Source organism: Drosophila simulans, chromosome 2L (assembly GCF_016746395.2).
Source record: "Drosophila simulans strain w501 chromosome 2L, Prin_Dsim_3.1, whole genome shotgun sequence".
In the NCBI taxonomy this organism is placed as follows: Eukaryota; Metazoa; Arthropoda; class Insecta; order Diptera; family Drosophilidae; genus Drosophila; species Drosophila simulans.
Genome location: NC_052520.2, coordinates 18,508,434 through 18,524,543, shown reverse-complemented (window position 1 = coordinate 18,524,543; position 16,110 = coordinate 18,508,434). Strand labels below are relative to the sequence as shown.

At 44.5% G+C, this 16,110-nt stretch overlaps 1 protein-coding gene across 4 annotated transcripts in view; it reads left to right on the top strand.

Moving 5' to 3' along the window:
• The window catches only part of LOC6732716 (transcription factor hamlet), a 29,821-nt gene extending 15,811 nt beyond the window's left edge, over positions 1-14,010 (top strand). For 2 of the 4 annotated variants that reach the window (XM_039294309.2, XM_039294339.2), the window contains exons 3-8: positions 410-541; positions 640-865; positions 5,556-5,700; positions 7,699-7,855; positions 11,054-12,016; positions 12,183-14,010. In XM_039294309.2, coding sequence (XP_039150243.1) covers positions 410-541; positions 640-865; positions 5,556-5,700; positions 7,699-7,855; positions 11,054-12,016; positions 12,183-13,331 — 2,772 coding nt within the window. In that variant the 3' untranslated portion in view covers positions 13,332-14,010. The remainder of the gene's footprint in view (positions 1-409; positions 542-639; positions 866-5,555; positions 5,701-7,698; positions 7,856-11,053; positions 12,017-12,182) is intronic. The other 2 variants (XM_039294365.2, XM_039294387.2) reach the window with 1 other exon arrangement.
• The last annotated feature ends 2,100 nt before the right edge of the window (positions 14,011-16,110 follow it).

Here is a 16,110-nt window from a genome sequence, read left to right as displayed (position 1 = left end):
GAGCTACTCAAAAATTATTCTAATATGCTCGCATATTAGTGTGAGTTTTTGCAAGCTTGCATTTTGTATAAATAGTTAATTAAATTGAAAAGCATTTTCAGTTATTTTTTGTATTTTGTATGTATATCTGAGTTGTATTTCTATTTTTTATTTATTTAAAACATATTTTACATCTAAAAAGTTGATATTTACTTACAATTATACACAAATATAACACTTTTGAGGGTTGCGTCTTGGCTTAGCAAAGACAAACGTGTAGAAATAGCACAGTTGCCAGAGGTGGGCCAACAGATGGCGCCAGCAGATATTTTTCGAAACTGATTACGATTTCTAATTAACTTTTATAATGAAGAGGAAAAACTTGAAATAAATATATTTTAAATTGATTACCCTTATACTGTGTTTGCAGGCCCATAGTAGACACTATAATGGATGGCTAGAGCCCACAGAAGATGTGTCCACGTGGTTGAAAAAAATCCGAAGCGTTCAGGACGATTGTATAGGCGAGGCTAATTTACAGAGTTACATTAATGCTGGTTATGTTAGTATACAACCCCAACCCCTTTATATAAAGCCCTTCAGCACGTGCCACTCGATTTTTTACAATTTTAACCATTATTTTCACTTTCCTTTTTATAGCTGTGGTACGAGACGAATCGGTACGTGAATGCTGGCAGTGAAATGGTCGTCGACGGGCGGCCCAAGAGTCCTGTTCAACTGAACGAGGACTTCATAAACGGCGGCAAGGTCCTGGCAGCAGCCGCAGCAGCAGCCGCCGCAGTGGTAGCCGCCTCCTCCTCGGGAGCAAAGAGCGGCGGTGGGGGCAGCTCCGCGCCCAGCGATGATCGCAGCGATCGTGATAATGGTGAGTTTAGTTTAAATATTTGGTTTGCCTAAGAATTTATTCCAAGAAGTTTACTGAAATTCTAAGTTATATCAAACATAAGCATATGTGTAGAGTGTATCAATCATCTTGTAATTCATATCCAAACATATTTATTTATTTTTGTACTCTATTGACAAAAGAATATCATGGGTTCATTTTTTAAAATGAAGCAATATTCAGCCTGCTGCTGCTAATCAAGATATCAATGCTCATTGTATTGCTTAGTTACCAGGACCCTGCCCAAAATGGGGCAATTCCATCAGGATTTGACATTGAATAAGAGTGTAATAACGTATGTGTTGTGTCCATGCTGGTGTGGCTAATAAGTGCAGCTGTGGTGCCAGGCAATTAACGCGCAACGCAACCACTGTGGGTCACATCAAATCGGGTATAGAGAATCTAAAATCTAGAATCCAGAGTCCAGAATCCGGCGGCAATGCCCGTGACAGAGTTCCTGGCACGAGCGATACGTCCTGCGATACAATCTCAATTTCGGGTGCAGGAACAGTGGCTTATGAGGGCTCACAGAATCGGAAACAGAAGAGCAGGCAGGCATCCCTTCTCCGATATTGCCGGTCACCCTTTTTGCCTCCCCTAAATGCGATCAATTTGTGCGCTGCGCATGCGCCCATGCAATATTGCGGCAACCGCACATGTTTTCATTTGTTATTAAAATGTTTGATAATTTCATTAGAGATCCATCAGCAAACAAAGGGTCCGAGATTGTGTCAGCGATATGCGGCATGTGCGATATGTTGCCGACAGTCAAAATGGCACACGCTCAATTTAAGCCTAATCCTGCATCCCTCGAATCGCCGAAAAACGGGAAGCCGGGGCGTGTTTGATTATAAACATGTGGGATTTATGGACAGCTCATTTGGCGTTTCACACTCTCTTTTTTTCCATGCTTATCACAAATTTAAATCTCCACGAGTATGTTTTCGTTGGCGAGTCGGCTTTAAATTTGAATATGTAATGAACATAATGGTTAATTCCATACGCTTATCTGCCGGATCATAGTGCCTTTCAATGGTCTCGCATTTATATTCGAGTTTTTCAATTAAAGCCAAGCTGTCAAAGTTTCCGCGTAAGTCCTTTTTCAAGCTTGATATTCAACCCGCTTTTCCGCTCAGCACAAGGGACACCTGTGTCTTGACTTTTTAACGTATTTTCGGGCAACTTTTCTCGCAGTTCACGCGCTGCTGAGCAGGGAAATTCCCTCTACTCTCTGGCAGAAGACAAGGCCCAGATGTCCTGTGCGTCCAAGGACATGCAGCGAGTGCCACCAGTGCAGCACGGGGGTGGCAACGCGATCGAGGTTCCGTCGCCGAGACCCGTAAAGGAAAGGAGGTGGCAAAGAGCGATCGAAAGTGTGGTTGCAACGGTAGCAAAGGATCGCTGGATTTCCAGGAGAGGGAGTTCCAAGTTCCGACCGTTACTTTTCTCGAGGAATACTTAATGAGCGCCTGGGCTGGGAATTTTTCGCGTTCGAGAATTTTCAGTATGGTAAATGCTAATATCAAGGGGAGCACTCTGCAATGCATGGGAATGTTTTTTAAAAGTTGTACATAACATTAAATGCAAATTGTTATTAAAAAAAAAAAACAATTTAATAATAAGTTTGAATGACTGTATTCAGTTTTAAAACAACTTACTTACTTCATAATACCGCAACTATTTAACAATGACTTCCAACCATTCCTCCAATCACTCCAAAGTCAACCAACCCACAAAGTTGTCAACTCAAAGCGAGCTCCCTTCACCTTGACTCCACCTCCGACGCCGAAAAACCAAAACACAGAACCAAAAAAAACCATTCCCAACAATACAGAAACGAAACCAAGACACTTTTGAGATGGCTTTCGGCTTAAATCGCGGCAACTCTTCAATCGACCAATCAAACAATGGAACAAACTATACACGAAGCACATTTAGATACGTTCGTATCGCCAACTGGCGACTGGCAGAACACACGCCAGATAGACCAAGCCCATAAACGAGATCCTAACTAACTCTCAGATACGAATCCAAAACCGAAAAACTCAACAGACCTCCGTCGATTGACACTTTGTCGCCGGCAAAGCTGATGGATGATTAATGAGCTGAAAAATAAAAAGCGAAAGAGTAAAATTAAATTGAATAGAAGGCTCGTGTCGCGTCTTCCGCCAAATGATCATCGTGTGTCAATTTGGGCATCATTAGGAGTGCCACCTAACCCTTTTTGTTTGTTATTTTTTATTTTGTGCTGCTGCTGCCAAATCGATTAGCAGGCGGATCTAACTTTGATTTTTTCACATTTCGTTTGAGCAAGTTGTAAGGTGTAAATAATTCAATCAATCATTTGTCAACAGTTTCGGCTTCCGTTTAGCAATATAGCCTCCGATTCAGGGTCAGCCGCTGGCTTTTGGCAGCCAGCAGCATATTCTCTGATATGTAATTGGCATGTCAAAGAGTTTCCAGCCCGCCCGCCTCCTTCGGCATCCGTTGGCCTTGGTTAATCCACATCCTGATCCCTCACAATGACTCTATTGAATTGTCAGTTCGCTGTTGGTCGAGTGAATCAATCTGTCAGATGAAAGGGGAATCCAGCTGCAAGAGATCTGGTGAAAGGCGTGAAAGGATTGTGCAGGATTTGGGGGAGATGCTGACAAGGGGGCTGGTCAATGACCAAATGATAAGGCATCGATGGGCGAACTGACAGCGGAGATGCCTTTGTGGAAAGACAAATAAATTAGGTACTTTCATTGGGTGTTTGATTAATTGCTTGGTTAAGGGGGTTTTAAAAAGAGTCAGAAGAAATAGTAGTTTAATGGAAGTAACATTTTATTTATTTTTAAATTTTTCTTAAACTTGTTTAATTACTCCCAAGAGCAGCTGCTCTTAATATCTTTAAACTTAGTTCCCAGGATTCCGCCCTACTTAAACAACCCACCCAAACATAAGTTTTCCCAAGCATTCTCAGGCTCAAGGAACCTACAGCTACCCTCCCATTTGCCCAAGGCACCATATGTCAACCCACTCCTACCTTGACTCCTATGTGTCATCTCCACCCCCTAGAAACGGCGCCTACCCTCCTACTATCCCACGCTTGCCCACCCAAAATTAGGAACTGTAGAAACTCCGGGCAAAGTTCAAGTGCAGCCCACAAGGAAAACCCTTGACGTGGGAATCTTCGCTGCCCTTTGCGGCCATATTGCACACGCTGAAAATTAACTTTTGACCCAAACAGCAATTACCACTCCGTTTTCAGAGCGGGCAAGGCTTGGGTGTTTGGTAAGCACCCCTCGTCGAGTGGGCAACCAAAGGGGGTGGGCTGCCTTGAGAGGCAACACCTGTTTAGAGGCCAAAAGCAGCGATACGCTGCTGCAAGGTGCCACATCTACATATATGACTTTTCAAACGAAATCAGTCCAACGGAACTAGAACTGCAGGGTGGCAGAGGTTGAGGGGTTGACTGCTGACGCTGACCCTTCGGATGTGCTTGCATGCATAATCTCTGGTCATCGCCATCATCCCTTAGTCGCTGTGTTGGTGTCACCTGGTGGTTGTCCACTGCCCACCACCCCTGCTAACTAGTACCACTACCAATACGAGTACCACTACCACTACCGGTGGCAGTAGCCTACCCCACCCTCTACACCCCCTAGAGCACCTCAGCTTTCTCCTCAACCTCTCTGCTCATATTCAACACTCATTTCCCCTAGGAATTGTTTAAAGATGCAGAGAGAGAAAAAATGCTAAGTAATTATGCTTCAAAAGCCCATACGCTATATGCTTACAAATTCATTAAAACTAAAGCATTATATAATGAAGAACTTCTGTGCAGCCAATGAAAACATACAGAATATAATCCAAGTAAAGTTCATGCATTCATTCTAACTCTTAATTTATTTTAATTTTTTAAACTATGCTTACAATCTCCACATCATGTGTAAGCCTTATTCTAAATATACATTATTCTGTGCACTTGGCACTCGTCGGGAGTTGGCCAAGCTAAGAGAGGGGTGAGGTGTGCCTCTAGAGATGGTGGGGTGGGTAGGGGTGTCTTGCCTTTACCTTACTTTCATTTGGGACAATTATCTATTCAACGTCAAGCTACGCGAGTGCCATATATGAGTGCACACGATTTCGTCTCTGCTACCAATTTTGTGTTAAGTGTTTGCGTGTTTACTCCCGAGCAAGCGTACATGTGTGTGTGAGTGTGTGTGCTGGTGTGCAAAGGTGTGTGGTGGTCATATGCCAGTGCGTCCTGGCCAGAAAAAGGACCTGCCGCAGATTGTTAGCGGACAAACAGAACATTAGCTCGTCGGCATTATGCTCCGCAAACGACACACTTGTTCATCAAACGCGAAGCCGAACGGTTGTGTGTCAAGTGAGCAGCTCAAGTGATAACTGAAGGATCGAAGTGATATATAGTGAACATACGCAGTTAAACTTGATGATATTCTGATTCTCTGTGAGTGCTGAAGAGCTGCAAATAAAACTTAATATATGTTATATCTTATATATGTTAGTTTATTGAGATCTGTAATATCTTACGATCGCTTTTAAGCTGACTAAAGACCAACGCTTGAATATTTTGAATAAATATAGTTCCTAAATCTGCAATATATAACAATTATACAATTATCCAACTTTATTCTAATCGAGTTCGTTTTCTTCATTCCAGGCTCCCTGTACAGTGGCGACGAATTCTCCAAGGATAAGAAAAACTCCTCGCTTATCAGAGAGGGCGACATCGATTTCACAGACGACGAAAACGGTTTCGATATACGCTGTGAGGTCTGTGATAAAGTCTATCCGGATTTGGATCTGTAAGTACGACTGGCCAACTTAATAGCCGTTTATCAGACCCCCGAGGGGAACACCTCCAGGGTATCAAGAGTAGCTCCCGATTGTGGCGTAGGAGAATGTCTGCTGCCGAAATTGCTTTGGCATTTAAGCAGCAGCGACAATAATCTAAATCAAATTTTGTGTATAGCTTAGGATCTACAAAAAAATCGAAAAAGTACAACAAGCACCCAATTAGCTTCCAACTTACCCGAAAGAATTATGGGTGCGCAGCGAATAAAATCCGTGCAGAAGTATAGGTATACAAGTTGAAAGAGAAATCCGACAGAGATACAAAGTATTCGCAAATGTTGCTAAATGCCTTTGGATCTAAGTGGATCTGCGGTCTAATGCCAGACTCCGGCGGAGATCTTAATTAAAAGTTGATGGCGATAATAGTGCGGCCAATAAAAGTGCCATTAAACATCCCAGAGACGCTCAACCGAAAGTGAGAGTGAGCTCCGAGCTCGGAAATAAATCGAAATGGTCTTGGTCTTGATTTGACTGGCTTTCGGTTCGCTTTGGCCACCTGAAGTTTACTGTAAACTTCGGTTTGGCTTGGTTTGGCTTGACTTGGCCCGTTCCATGATTGGTTTTTTATGGGCCCAAATGTGCAATCTGTAGGTGTTAACTGAGCCTTAATGCCTCCTGCATTGATGCGGCATTTCGATTTCATTGGCCTTTATTTCGTTTTTCACCAAAGTTTGTTTTTCGCTTAATTTTCTGCACTTGCAGTAGTCAAAAAAAAGAGAAAATACTTGGCTTAAAATCTTATATCTATAAACAAAATCATCATATAGATCACGGTACTCACATGACTTTCCCAACTAAGCTGACGGCTTTCCCTTGAATATCTGACCATCAATCTGGCCATTTAGTTTTCCCTCTTCAAAAACAAACACGACCATCATCATCCTCCCACACAAGTGGTTAATGCAAAAGTTTAGTCCCAATATTTACAAATGTTTTACGTTGTAATAAATAAATGACCCACAAGCAACAATTGGCGGCAACACGCAAATGACATTTCTATATGCCTGCGATGGCTATAATCATAGATACCCATATATTTAAGTTGAAGTGCTAAAAGCGAGCTTTGATTTGATGTTTGCCCCGAGATGTGGAGCGGCGGTCTATATGTTTACCGTTACTAGAGTGGGAGTCGGTGGGTCCCCAATCCCCCTGGGGTGCACTTATCAGTGCCGGTGATTTATTGAATTTTACATGAGGAGCTCTAGATGGAAGGGAAGCTATGTGAGCAATGTCTGCGTGTCCAGGCTGTCTCTATATTTTTTCGTTTCGTTTCTTTTTTTTTTTTGCCATTTATCTGATGTCGAACATGCATGGACTGTAAGCCAAACAAACGCCCACACTTCAGGTGAAGGTAGCGAAAAAAGGGGGGATTTGGGGGGACTCGGAACTATCAACTCTTCCATGACGATGACAAAACAAAGAAAAATGAAAACGTTGCCGCCTCTTGTCGACATCGCTTTGCCTCACATATGGACATATATATATATATTTTTTTTGCCTGATTTTACTCCACCCACACACAAGTCGATAAGCATCGCACCACCACGCACCACTTTTGGCCACAATTCTCCTCCATCAAGGACGCCTCTGCTCATTGGTCGCAGCTGTTTCCTTTTTTTCGGAATAAGATCTCTTATCAGCTGGCCGCGCATATTAAATATTGAACATCATTTGACTAATTGACGCCCGTCCGGGAAAAGGGGGAGGGATTTTCCGAGGTGGGCGTTATCCCAGGTGGTCGGCAAACAAAGGCGTGTGAACTGGCGCACATGACTTTGATTGAACCGCGGCGATTTGGCGCAGAGAGCCTCACGAAAATGTCACAATGCTAATTTCCCAACTTGCGATGACAGCCAGTCAGATAAGGGCGGGTAAAGTGGCTCCTGGTGCCCGGATTTTTCCTTGAACTGCACTTCTAAGCATTTTCTTCTCTTTTCCTTCATTTTCAGCTTGGACGATCATCTGATAGGCGCTCACCATTTCAAGCAGGACGAATTCGCCTGCAAGCAATGCGCTCTGCGATTTTGCCATCGTCCTTTGCTGATTAAACACGAAGCTATCTCCCACAATAACATACGCAAATATTCCTGCGAAAATTGCAGCAAGGTAAGCATTTATAAAAGTTTAAGTTACACGTTGCATAAATAGCCCCAAAAAGTATCAACATCATCCACGGCTTAAGACTTCTGATGAAGATAAAGAGAGAGCATCTCGGCCATAGCTTCTGTTACCAACAACCTTCGATCGGCCGAAAACTTACGCCGTCATTAATTATTGTATCAGCTCGTGGTGCTCTGGTGGCTTGGCAACACAAAAAGACTTTTGATTTCAAGCGGATCAATAGCCGCGGGCTGCTAACTTGGCTTTTAAGAGTGTGCCCCCTGCACACCCTCCCTGCACCACCTGGCCCACCTGGTCCACCTTTTGAGCACGCGCTGAGCGGCTTACTTGCAATAGCTGGAAATCAGGGCGTGTACTCATCCAAAGCAGAAACACTTAAGCGACCCGTAATGAAGAAACCCTGTCGCAGCCCCCCTTTGCCCCGCCCTTGGTGGAGTTCATCTTCGCTGGCTGCATTTGAATGCCAAAGCGAAATCAAAAGGGCTTGGGAGCGGAGGCAACGCCATCAGAGCATCCAACCATCCAACCATTCCATCCATCCATCTAGCCATCGAAAATCAGGCATCCATCCATCGAACGATTCGTTTCATGCGTCATTGTCATCGCACTGCGACTTCGACATCTTCCAAAGATGTTTTAATGGCATGTTGATTACGATCTTGTGGTCGCCGTTGGGCCTTTTCTCTTGGCTTTTCCCATTTCCATTTCCAAATCCGAATCCCAATCCCAATCCAAATCGAACGGTATTTCAATGCCCATCGAGCATTACAGTTGGTTTACTTAGCGCTCTGTAATTGTTTCGGTGGCATGTAAGTAGCACGCATTGCGGCTCCACGGCTCCATGTACATATCTCCGAAGAAACCCATCCCTAAACGGGAGCCACTCGGCCCAAACAAATGATGATCGATCTTTTGGGCCAGACTTTCGCTGGGGTCCGAGCTTTTTTTGTGTTAACCTCTTCTGTAGGCCCTCTGACAGGCCCAAAAAGAGCTGCAGCTGTCAGCTTTGTTTGTTTTAAGCAGCGGGCTTAAGGCGTTTCCAAAGGGATTTGCCACGGATCTACAAGGCTTTGTTCGAGGGCTTAGCTTGGCATCCGTGATGAGGCAGTTGAGTGCACAATGGTGTTAAGGGGGGCGGATAACTGTAAAGTCTTTAGGGGGGGCTAACTGACGGCACAGGAATGTGGTCTATTTAAAAGGAGAGTTTAAAATATTCAGCCTTGAATTCTTATTAAAATCAATTATAATTAAGTACCTTTCATAAGATCCAAATGAACGCCAGCACTTTTATCGGGTTTTCATTAGTTTATTTCCTTGCAACTTCAGCCAGAAGTTTCAACTCCATTAGGCTACCAGATCCGATCCCATCTTCAGGCCATGGACCCACAGGCACTGATGCCTTGGCTGACCCCACGTACGCTCCTAGATCTTGGCACACAGCCTCGTTCCGTCCCGTCCCCTTGGCGACCATCTCCTCCTTGATAATACCCCCACCCAAGGCACATTCCACAGAAAAACAGAGATCTCGTCGGAGCCCCTGCACCACTTTCCCCTTCTTCACTTCTGCTCCGCCGAATGCCAAAACACCTACACTCAACCCAACGAAGCTGCGACTGCTTTTCATCTTTCAGTACACAGAAAAAAAATCTAAAAATTTGTTTATTCGATCCTAAATCCCAGATCTTATCTTAAAATATCATTTACTGAATATTAATCATTCCACTAGTTATATATGATATATGATAAATGTTATGTATTCATCTGTTTAGATCCTGAGTTAGTTTTTATTTTTTCACTGTTTCTTTAGTTGTTTTTTTCCTCGGTTGTTGTTTTTGCTGTAACACCGAGATCGTCGTTGTCTTTATATATATATACATATAATGTTTCTGTAGTTGTCGTTGTCTATTGTGGCGTTTTTCGCCTTTTTCGAGAGTAGTTGAATCTAATCCATTTGATGTAGTTATAGCACGAGCTATTCTTGTATGTCGCCTCTCTCTCTCGCTCTTCGGCTTCCCTGGATGCCCCAGCTTATCCCCACCAATCCCCCCGTCCCATGGTCTTCCACCTTTTGTGTGGCTCATGGAGATAGACAAAAAAGGCTGCCTCGATCATCGTTTGATATGAATTCGTAGCGCATTATGACAGCATGATTAGGCATAACAGTTTCGTAAAAAGGCGACGGGGGAGTCGCAACGGCTGACCGAAATCAAGTTTGAAGTGGGTACACAAAACTGGATGCCAGGCTGGATCCCCTGCCTCACGGAAACACCCCCGCCGCCCCCACCTTGCCCCGATATCCTCCACAACAAAACCCAAGCCCGATCTGTCATTGCCTTCGCCCCTCCGAAGTACGAAATGTGCGAGCTTCACATGGAGCACTTCTGACTTAGGGCTGGTCGCATTATTGGTCGCAATATTGGTTAAACAATTCTTATTTTATCTTATAATTTTCTTATAAATTATAAATTTCCAATTAATTGTAAAAAAATGTAATATATCGCATAGCATTTAGATGTAAAGTCCTACCTGGTTGCGTAACTTTTTTGACTTTCATGATTAGCCTTGTGCCACCTTGCTTTCCCATTTGGGCTTCACATATGAAGGGGGCTTCTATTGTCCAGCCCTGATCTCCGCTTGGAGACCTTCCCGGGGGTGATGGATGATTCGGGCCAGGCAATGACAATTGTAGCAATTGATGTTAATAATTGACGAAGGTGTTTGGCTGCTGCCAAGTGGGTGGAGATGATGTTGTTGCCATTCGCCGCCGTTGCTCTGGTTACCTTTGCGTAATCTCGGAGAGCGTCGGGTATTGTCTAGCCCAAATAAGAGATCCGTTTAAGCGGCAAAAGCGGCAGCAGCAGCACCACCACCAGATGATTGATTAATTTCAGTTTCGTTTCATTTGGATTTGGAACCAGATCACCCGACCAGTTCACTATTTCGTACAGAGGAAGAAATTTGTATTTCGAAAAAGTCAACCCAAATTAATTAGTATATCTTCTATGTACATTTTCATTAAAACAACGAAATTACGAAGAAGTGAATGTGTGACCCATTTTATTATAATGTGAAATACTCATTTATATTGCTGAATTTGTAGCAGTGTACGCATTTTTTATTTTATTGCCAGCAACCAATCGCAACTCACACCGTTCGCTTTGCTCTGTGATCCGTATTTTGCAGGTATTTTGTGACCCCTCGAATCTACAGCGGCATATTCGCGCCTACCACGTCGGAGCTCGCTGTCATCCGTGTCCGGAGTGCGGGAAAACGTTCGGAACCTCGTCGGGCCTGAAGCAGCACCAGCACATCCACAGCTCCGTGAAGCCCTTCGCCTGCGAGGTGTGCTCCAAGGCGTATACGCAATTCTCGAATCTGTGCCGGCACAAGCGGATGCACGCCACCTGTCGGATGCAGATCAAGTGCGACAAGTGCAACCAGAGCTTCAGCACGTTGACCTCCCTGACCAAGCACAAAAAGTTCTGTGATTCAACGGGTCCGGGTCCGTATCGAAACCAGCACGTGAATCGCCACCATCAGCATCCGCACCAGCACCCACTTCCGCATCAGCCCCACCTGGCCGCCACTGCCACATCCACCTGTCCAGCGCCACCAAGAGAATCTTCGGAGTCCTCGTCCTCAGCAGCAGCTGCTGCCGTTGCCGCCATGTCGACGCCACCGAATCCTTTCCTAATGTTCCGCACTGCACCGTCTTTCTTTCCCGGATTTCCGCCTTACGGATTCTCCCCTTTTCTACCACAAAATCCGCTGCATCCTACGAACATTCCAATGTTTTTCTCGAAAAATCCCATGGACTTGGGTTGCGGTGGTCCGGAAATCACCTCACCCGTTTCCGCCTTTGATCAGAAACTACCATTTGGCTTTCTGAAGGGTGAGAACTGTGAATCGCAGGCCTACGACAAAGTTACGGAGAAGGAGTTGGCCTTCAAGGCGGACGAAAAACTTAAGAAGGAGCCACTTGTGCAGGCTTTCGAAGGCGAAGAGGACGAGAGCCGCAATTCCCTGGATATTAAGGGGAAATTGGATGACGCCAGAAACGACTCAAAATCTGAGGAGCAGGACAATATGAAGCAGGAACCCGAAAGGGTTAGCAGTCCCGATCAACAGCAGGCCGAGGATGATAGGGTAAGTTCGAAAGAGATACACAGATTTATTTTAATTCGTTTCAAATTATAATAATTTCAAAAATTTCAAACGAAATTAAAATACATTTTTCAATACTATAATGATATTTAAAGTAGTTAGTTACTTTGTTTTAAATTTTTCTAATCCGTATTCCCTTTGCCCACAGAAATCCATTGATATCATGAGCACACCACCGCCCGCAGACACACCGTCTGGAGGAGATGCACCGTTGGACCTTTCCATCTGCCGCAAACGCTCGCCTGGATCATTCTTTAACGCACCGGCAGAGGAAAACCTTATGCTCCATAGGTTCATGCCCAGGTTACACGAATTTGAAGCAGAAAGGGGGCCGCCGCTGAAAATGCGCAAATCACACAGCTCGGCGGAGTCGTCCACCTCGCAGAAGTCCCACAAGGGCAGCAGTCCCACGCCCACGCCCACCGCCTCGCCCGGACTCACCCCTTCGCCGTCGCCACCTACAAGTGCGGGTGGTGAGCTGAGCAGCACGTCTGAGGGCGGAGCGGTGCCGACGATGGCGGCAGCAGCGTTCGCTGCGGACCACAGCGCTCTGGCATCTGGGCCAACGCTTCCGCAGACTCATCCCACCTTCCATCCGCTGTTGCTGGAGGAGATCTACCGCTCGGGGTTTCCTTTTTTATGCCAACCGGGCGGACGGCGCGGCATTGAGGCGCTGCTGGCGGGAGCCGCCAGTGCAGCTGCCCCAAAGCGGCCGCTTCCGCCCGTTAAGTTCTCAGCGGGCAGTGTGGTGGGACTCAAGACGAAGGATCGCTACAGCTGCAAGTTCTGCGGCAAGGTGTTCCCCAGATCGGCCAATCTGACGAGGCATTTGAGGACGCACACGGGCGAGCAGCCGTATCCCTGCAAGTACTGCGATCGGGCATTCAGTATATCCTCGAACCTGCAGCGCCATGTGAGGAACATCCACAACAAGGAGCGTCCTTTTCGCTGCGAGCTCTGCGATAGATCCTTTGGCCAGCAGACGAATCTCGATCGGCACGTGAAGAAGCACGAGTCGGAGGGCAACAATTTCCGGGATTCGCCCAGTTCAAGTGGCATTGCCGAAAGGGAGGAGTACTTCGATGACATAAGGAAGTTCATGAATCGGGTCTACACGCCCAACAGTCTGGCCGGCAATGAGGGCGATACCGAGGAGTATGCCAATAGCGATGATCAGTCTGTGAATCTGGAAAAGGACAGCGGCAACTTCAACAACAACAGCAGCAACATCAGCAACAACAACAGCAGCGGCGGCAACAACAATAACAACGCCAAGGCCATTACAATAAGCTCTTAGGAATCGTAAGAGATTAGAGAGCTTGCTTTCCTCGTTGTTAAATGATAAACTTACTTTAACTCTTACTTAAGCGTGCCTCCGAGAGGGAAATCTATCTTTAAGTAGTTACCATTTCGACACAACTTGTACTAAACGAAACTCTAAACATTAGCTATGCAATCAATGGAAAAAGACGGTGAAGCATCAAACATTAAACTAAAATACAAACCAATAAATACAACTTAAAGGCAAAAACTTTATAAACAACTTACTATACATACTTAAACCCACTCTAAAACCACCTTAAAATTGTAGCTAATTTAAACAACTGTACATAGACATATGAAAGTCTTAACTTACTGGGTCGATTTCAACTACTTTGAAACTCTGTGAATTATATGCATATAAATATATGGATATATGTATATGGATATGGATATATTGATTGTGTACGTGTATAGGCTTTATATGTATACATAAATCTTTATGTGTAAATCGATTTGTAACGTATGCCGTAAGTTTAACATATTTATAGAGCTAATTACTGCAATTCTCAACAACAAAACACCCGAAAAACAAAATCAATTTTATAACATTTACTTAACGTTTAATTATATTATTATTATTATTATATATATGAAAACCAGAAAGGATCGTTATGAAACATGAAAAATCAATAAATGAAACAATCGCATACAAATCATGGGCTTTAAATTGGAATAAATGGCAGAGCAAATTGAGAATAAACTGGAGTAATTGCCTAAACATCAACCAAGCATAAAAAGTAAAAGAAAAGGTTTAGACCATTTAAATTTTCCAGCTTATTGTTTCGTCAGTTTATTGGCCCATGTTTTCCGAATCCAGATCGCTGCAAACCGCACAAGCCAAGCCAAATCTTGTGGGCATAATAAAGCCATTGGAAGAGGTTGGTTCATCCACACTCAATTACCGCATAAAAGAAGCCTTTATACACCCATCAATCCTGGCCGCAGACCCGAAACATAATTGTGAACGCATTTGCCTATATAAGCCAGCTCGCCCGATTATTAATCATCGGCGCAGAGCAAAAATCAAATACGAGTAGGAAAAAAAAAACAGATCAGAAAGATCCAAACGAAACGAAAGCCGAAACTTATAGCTTTTTAATACACCCGGCCATCCATCTGGGCAACCAGCCCAAGTCATCTATCTATCCATCCGACCATTCATCCATCTCGAGTCCGATCTCCAGACTTCGAGCTCGAAACTCGATAACTCCAAGCTCGAAACTCCGATCTGAATGCAAAGGCGTGATCGGCAAAGCGAGTTAATTACCCTTCCGGTTTAGAGTGTGTTACGCCTTCGGCGAAATGCGGTTAAAACTATGCGATCTATCCATGAATACTTTTCATTTTTTTCCGTCTTTTATATTTTTACCAAACGTATTTCGTTCGTTTGCGTTTGGTCTTTTGTTTTTAACTGAATTTTAAATTGTATTAGCCGGGGCGCTCGCCATTGGCATCAATCATTTTTTGCCAAAGCCTTTTTGGATACTTTTTTTGCTCCAATCTTGTGTATTTCAATATTTCCCCAACCTGTGCATAACCGACGATCGACCGTTACCCGACTGGCATACAAAAGATCAGTCAAATAGCTGCGGTTCGGTCACTTTCGATTATGCGAAATACGCTTGGCAGTCAGCCAGTAGCCAAAATAATAATCTTCGGCCACAATTGGAGTCAGCCGGAGCCAACTCCCTCTGCCCGCCCATCTCATTTTGTCCATGGAGCCGTTTCTTGGCCCTGACCACAGCCAACTTCCACAAATTGTGCCACAAATTTGAACGCAAAACTGGCCAAATTATGTTAAATTTGTGTGGAAAACAGTAGATAATTGGTAATTGGCTTCACATCCAGTGCCCCGCCCTGATCTCGGCCAGAATTCTATCTTGTCGGGGCGCATTAGCCGGTTATTTGGTCACAGTCTGCGACGGAAAATTAATCTCGGGGCGTTAATTGAAGAAGGCATAATTTGCAGTGGAGCTAGCCGACTAGATGAACAAATTCTTGGGCAACATGCTGGCCAATTACCAAGTTAGGAATATGAGAGTGATCATTAGAGCATTCCATGTAGTTATAAGTAGGGCATTTGTGTATTGTGTGTTTGATCAATTAAACGAGAAGATACCTTATTCATAATAGCCCATATACGCTCTACTTAAAAGTAACTGTTGGCAATTGACTCACTTTTATCTCCGATTCTTTCTTTAAGATACTTTTTGCCGTCCAAAACCAGATAGCCAGCCAAAGAAATCGCCGAGGTCAAGGAATGCCATCCAACCGCCCAGCGGACTTGGCAAGTGGTTTCTACTAGTTTCAACCTTTCTAACCGTTTATGGCTGCTAGAAATGCTTTTTTAATATGAGAGGATCAAGTAGCTTTTTGCCGAGATATTTTCCAACATTCTCTTTGGCAAAGCCGGCCCAGCAATTTTCCTGCCCCATCCCCATCTCCATCTCCATCCCTTCTCCAACGGCGGCCGCTGACCAACCTTATTCAGGTCACTCACACCTCGCTGATTACAGAGTCGCTAGCTCCCGATCCCGATTCCGATCCCGATGCACATGGATCCACCCACCTCATCGAGTCCATTCAGTATCCGAGGGATCTGAGGCAGCCCGCCCAAATGAGGCAACACATTATGATAACGAGCATGGATAAAGCCGCAGAGCGCTGGAAACCTTGGCTGCGGCCTGGATCGAAATGTGGAAATTCGGAGGAACGCGATCCATAACGCCCTGACTAAGCAACTGTTGATTATG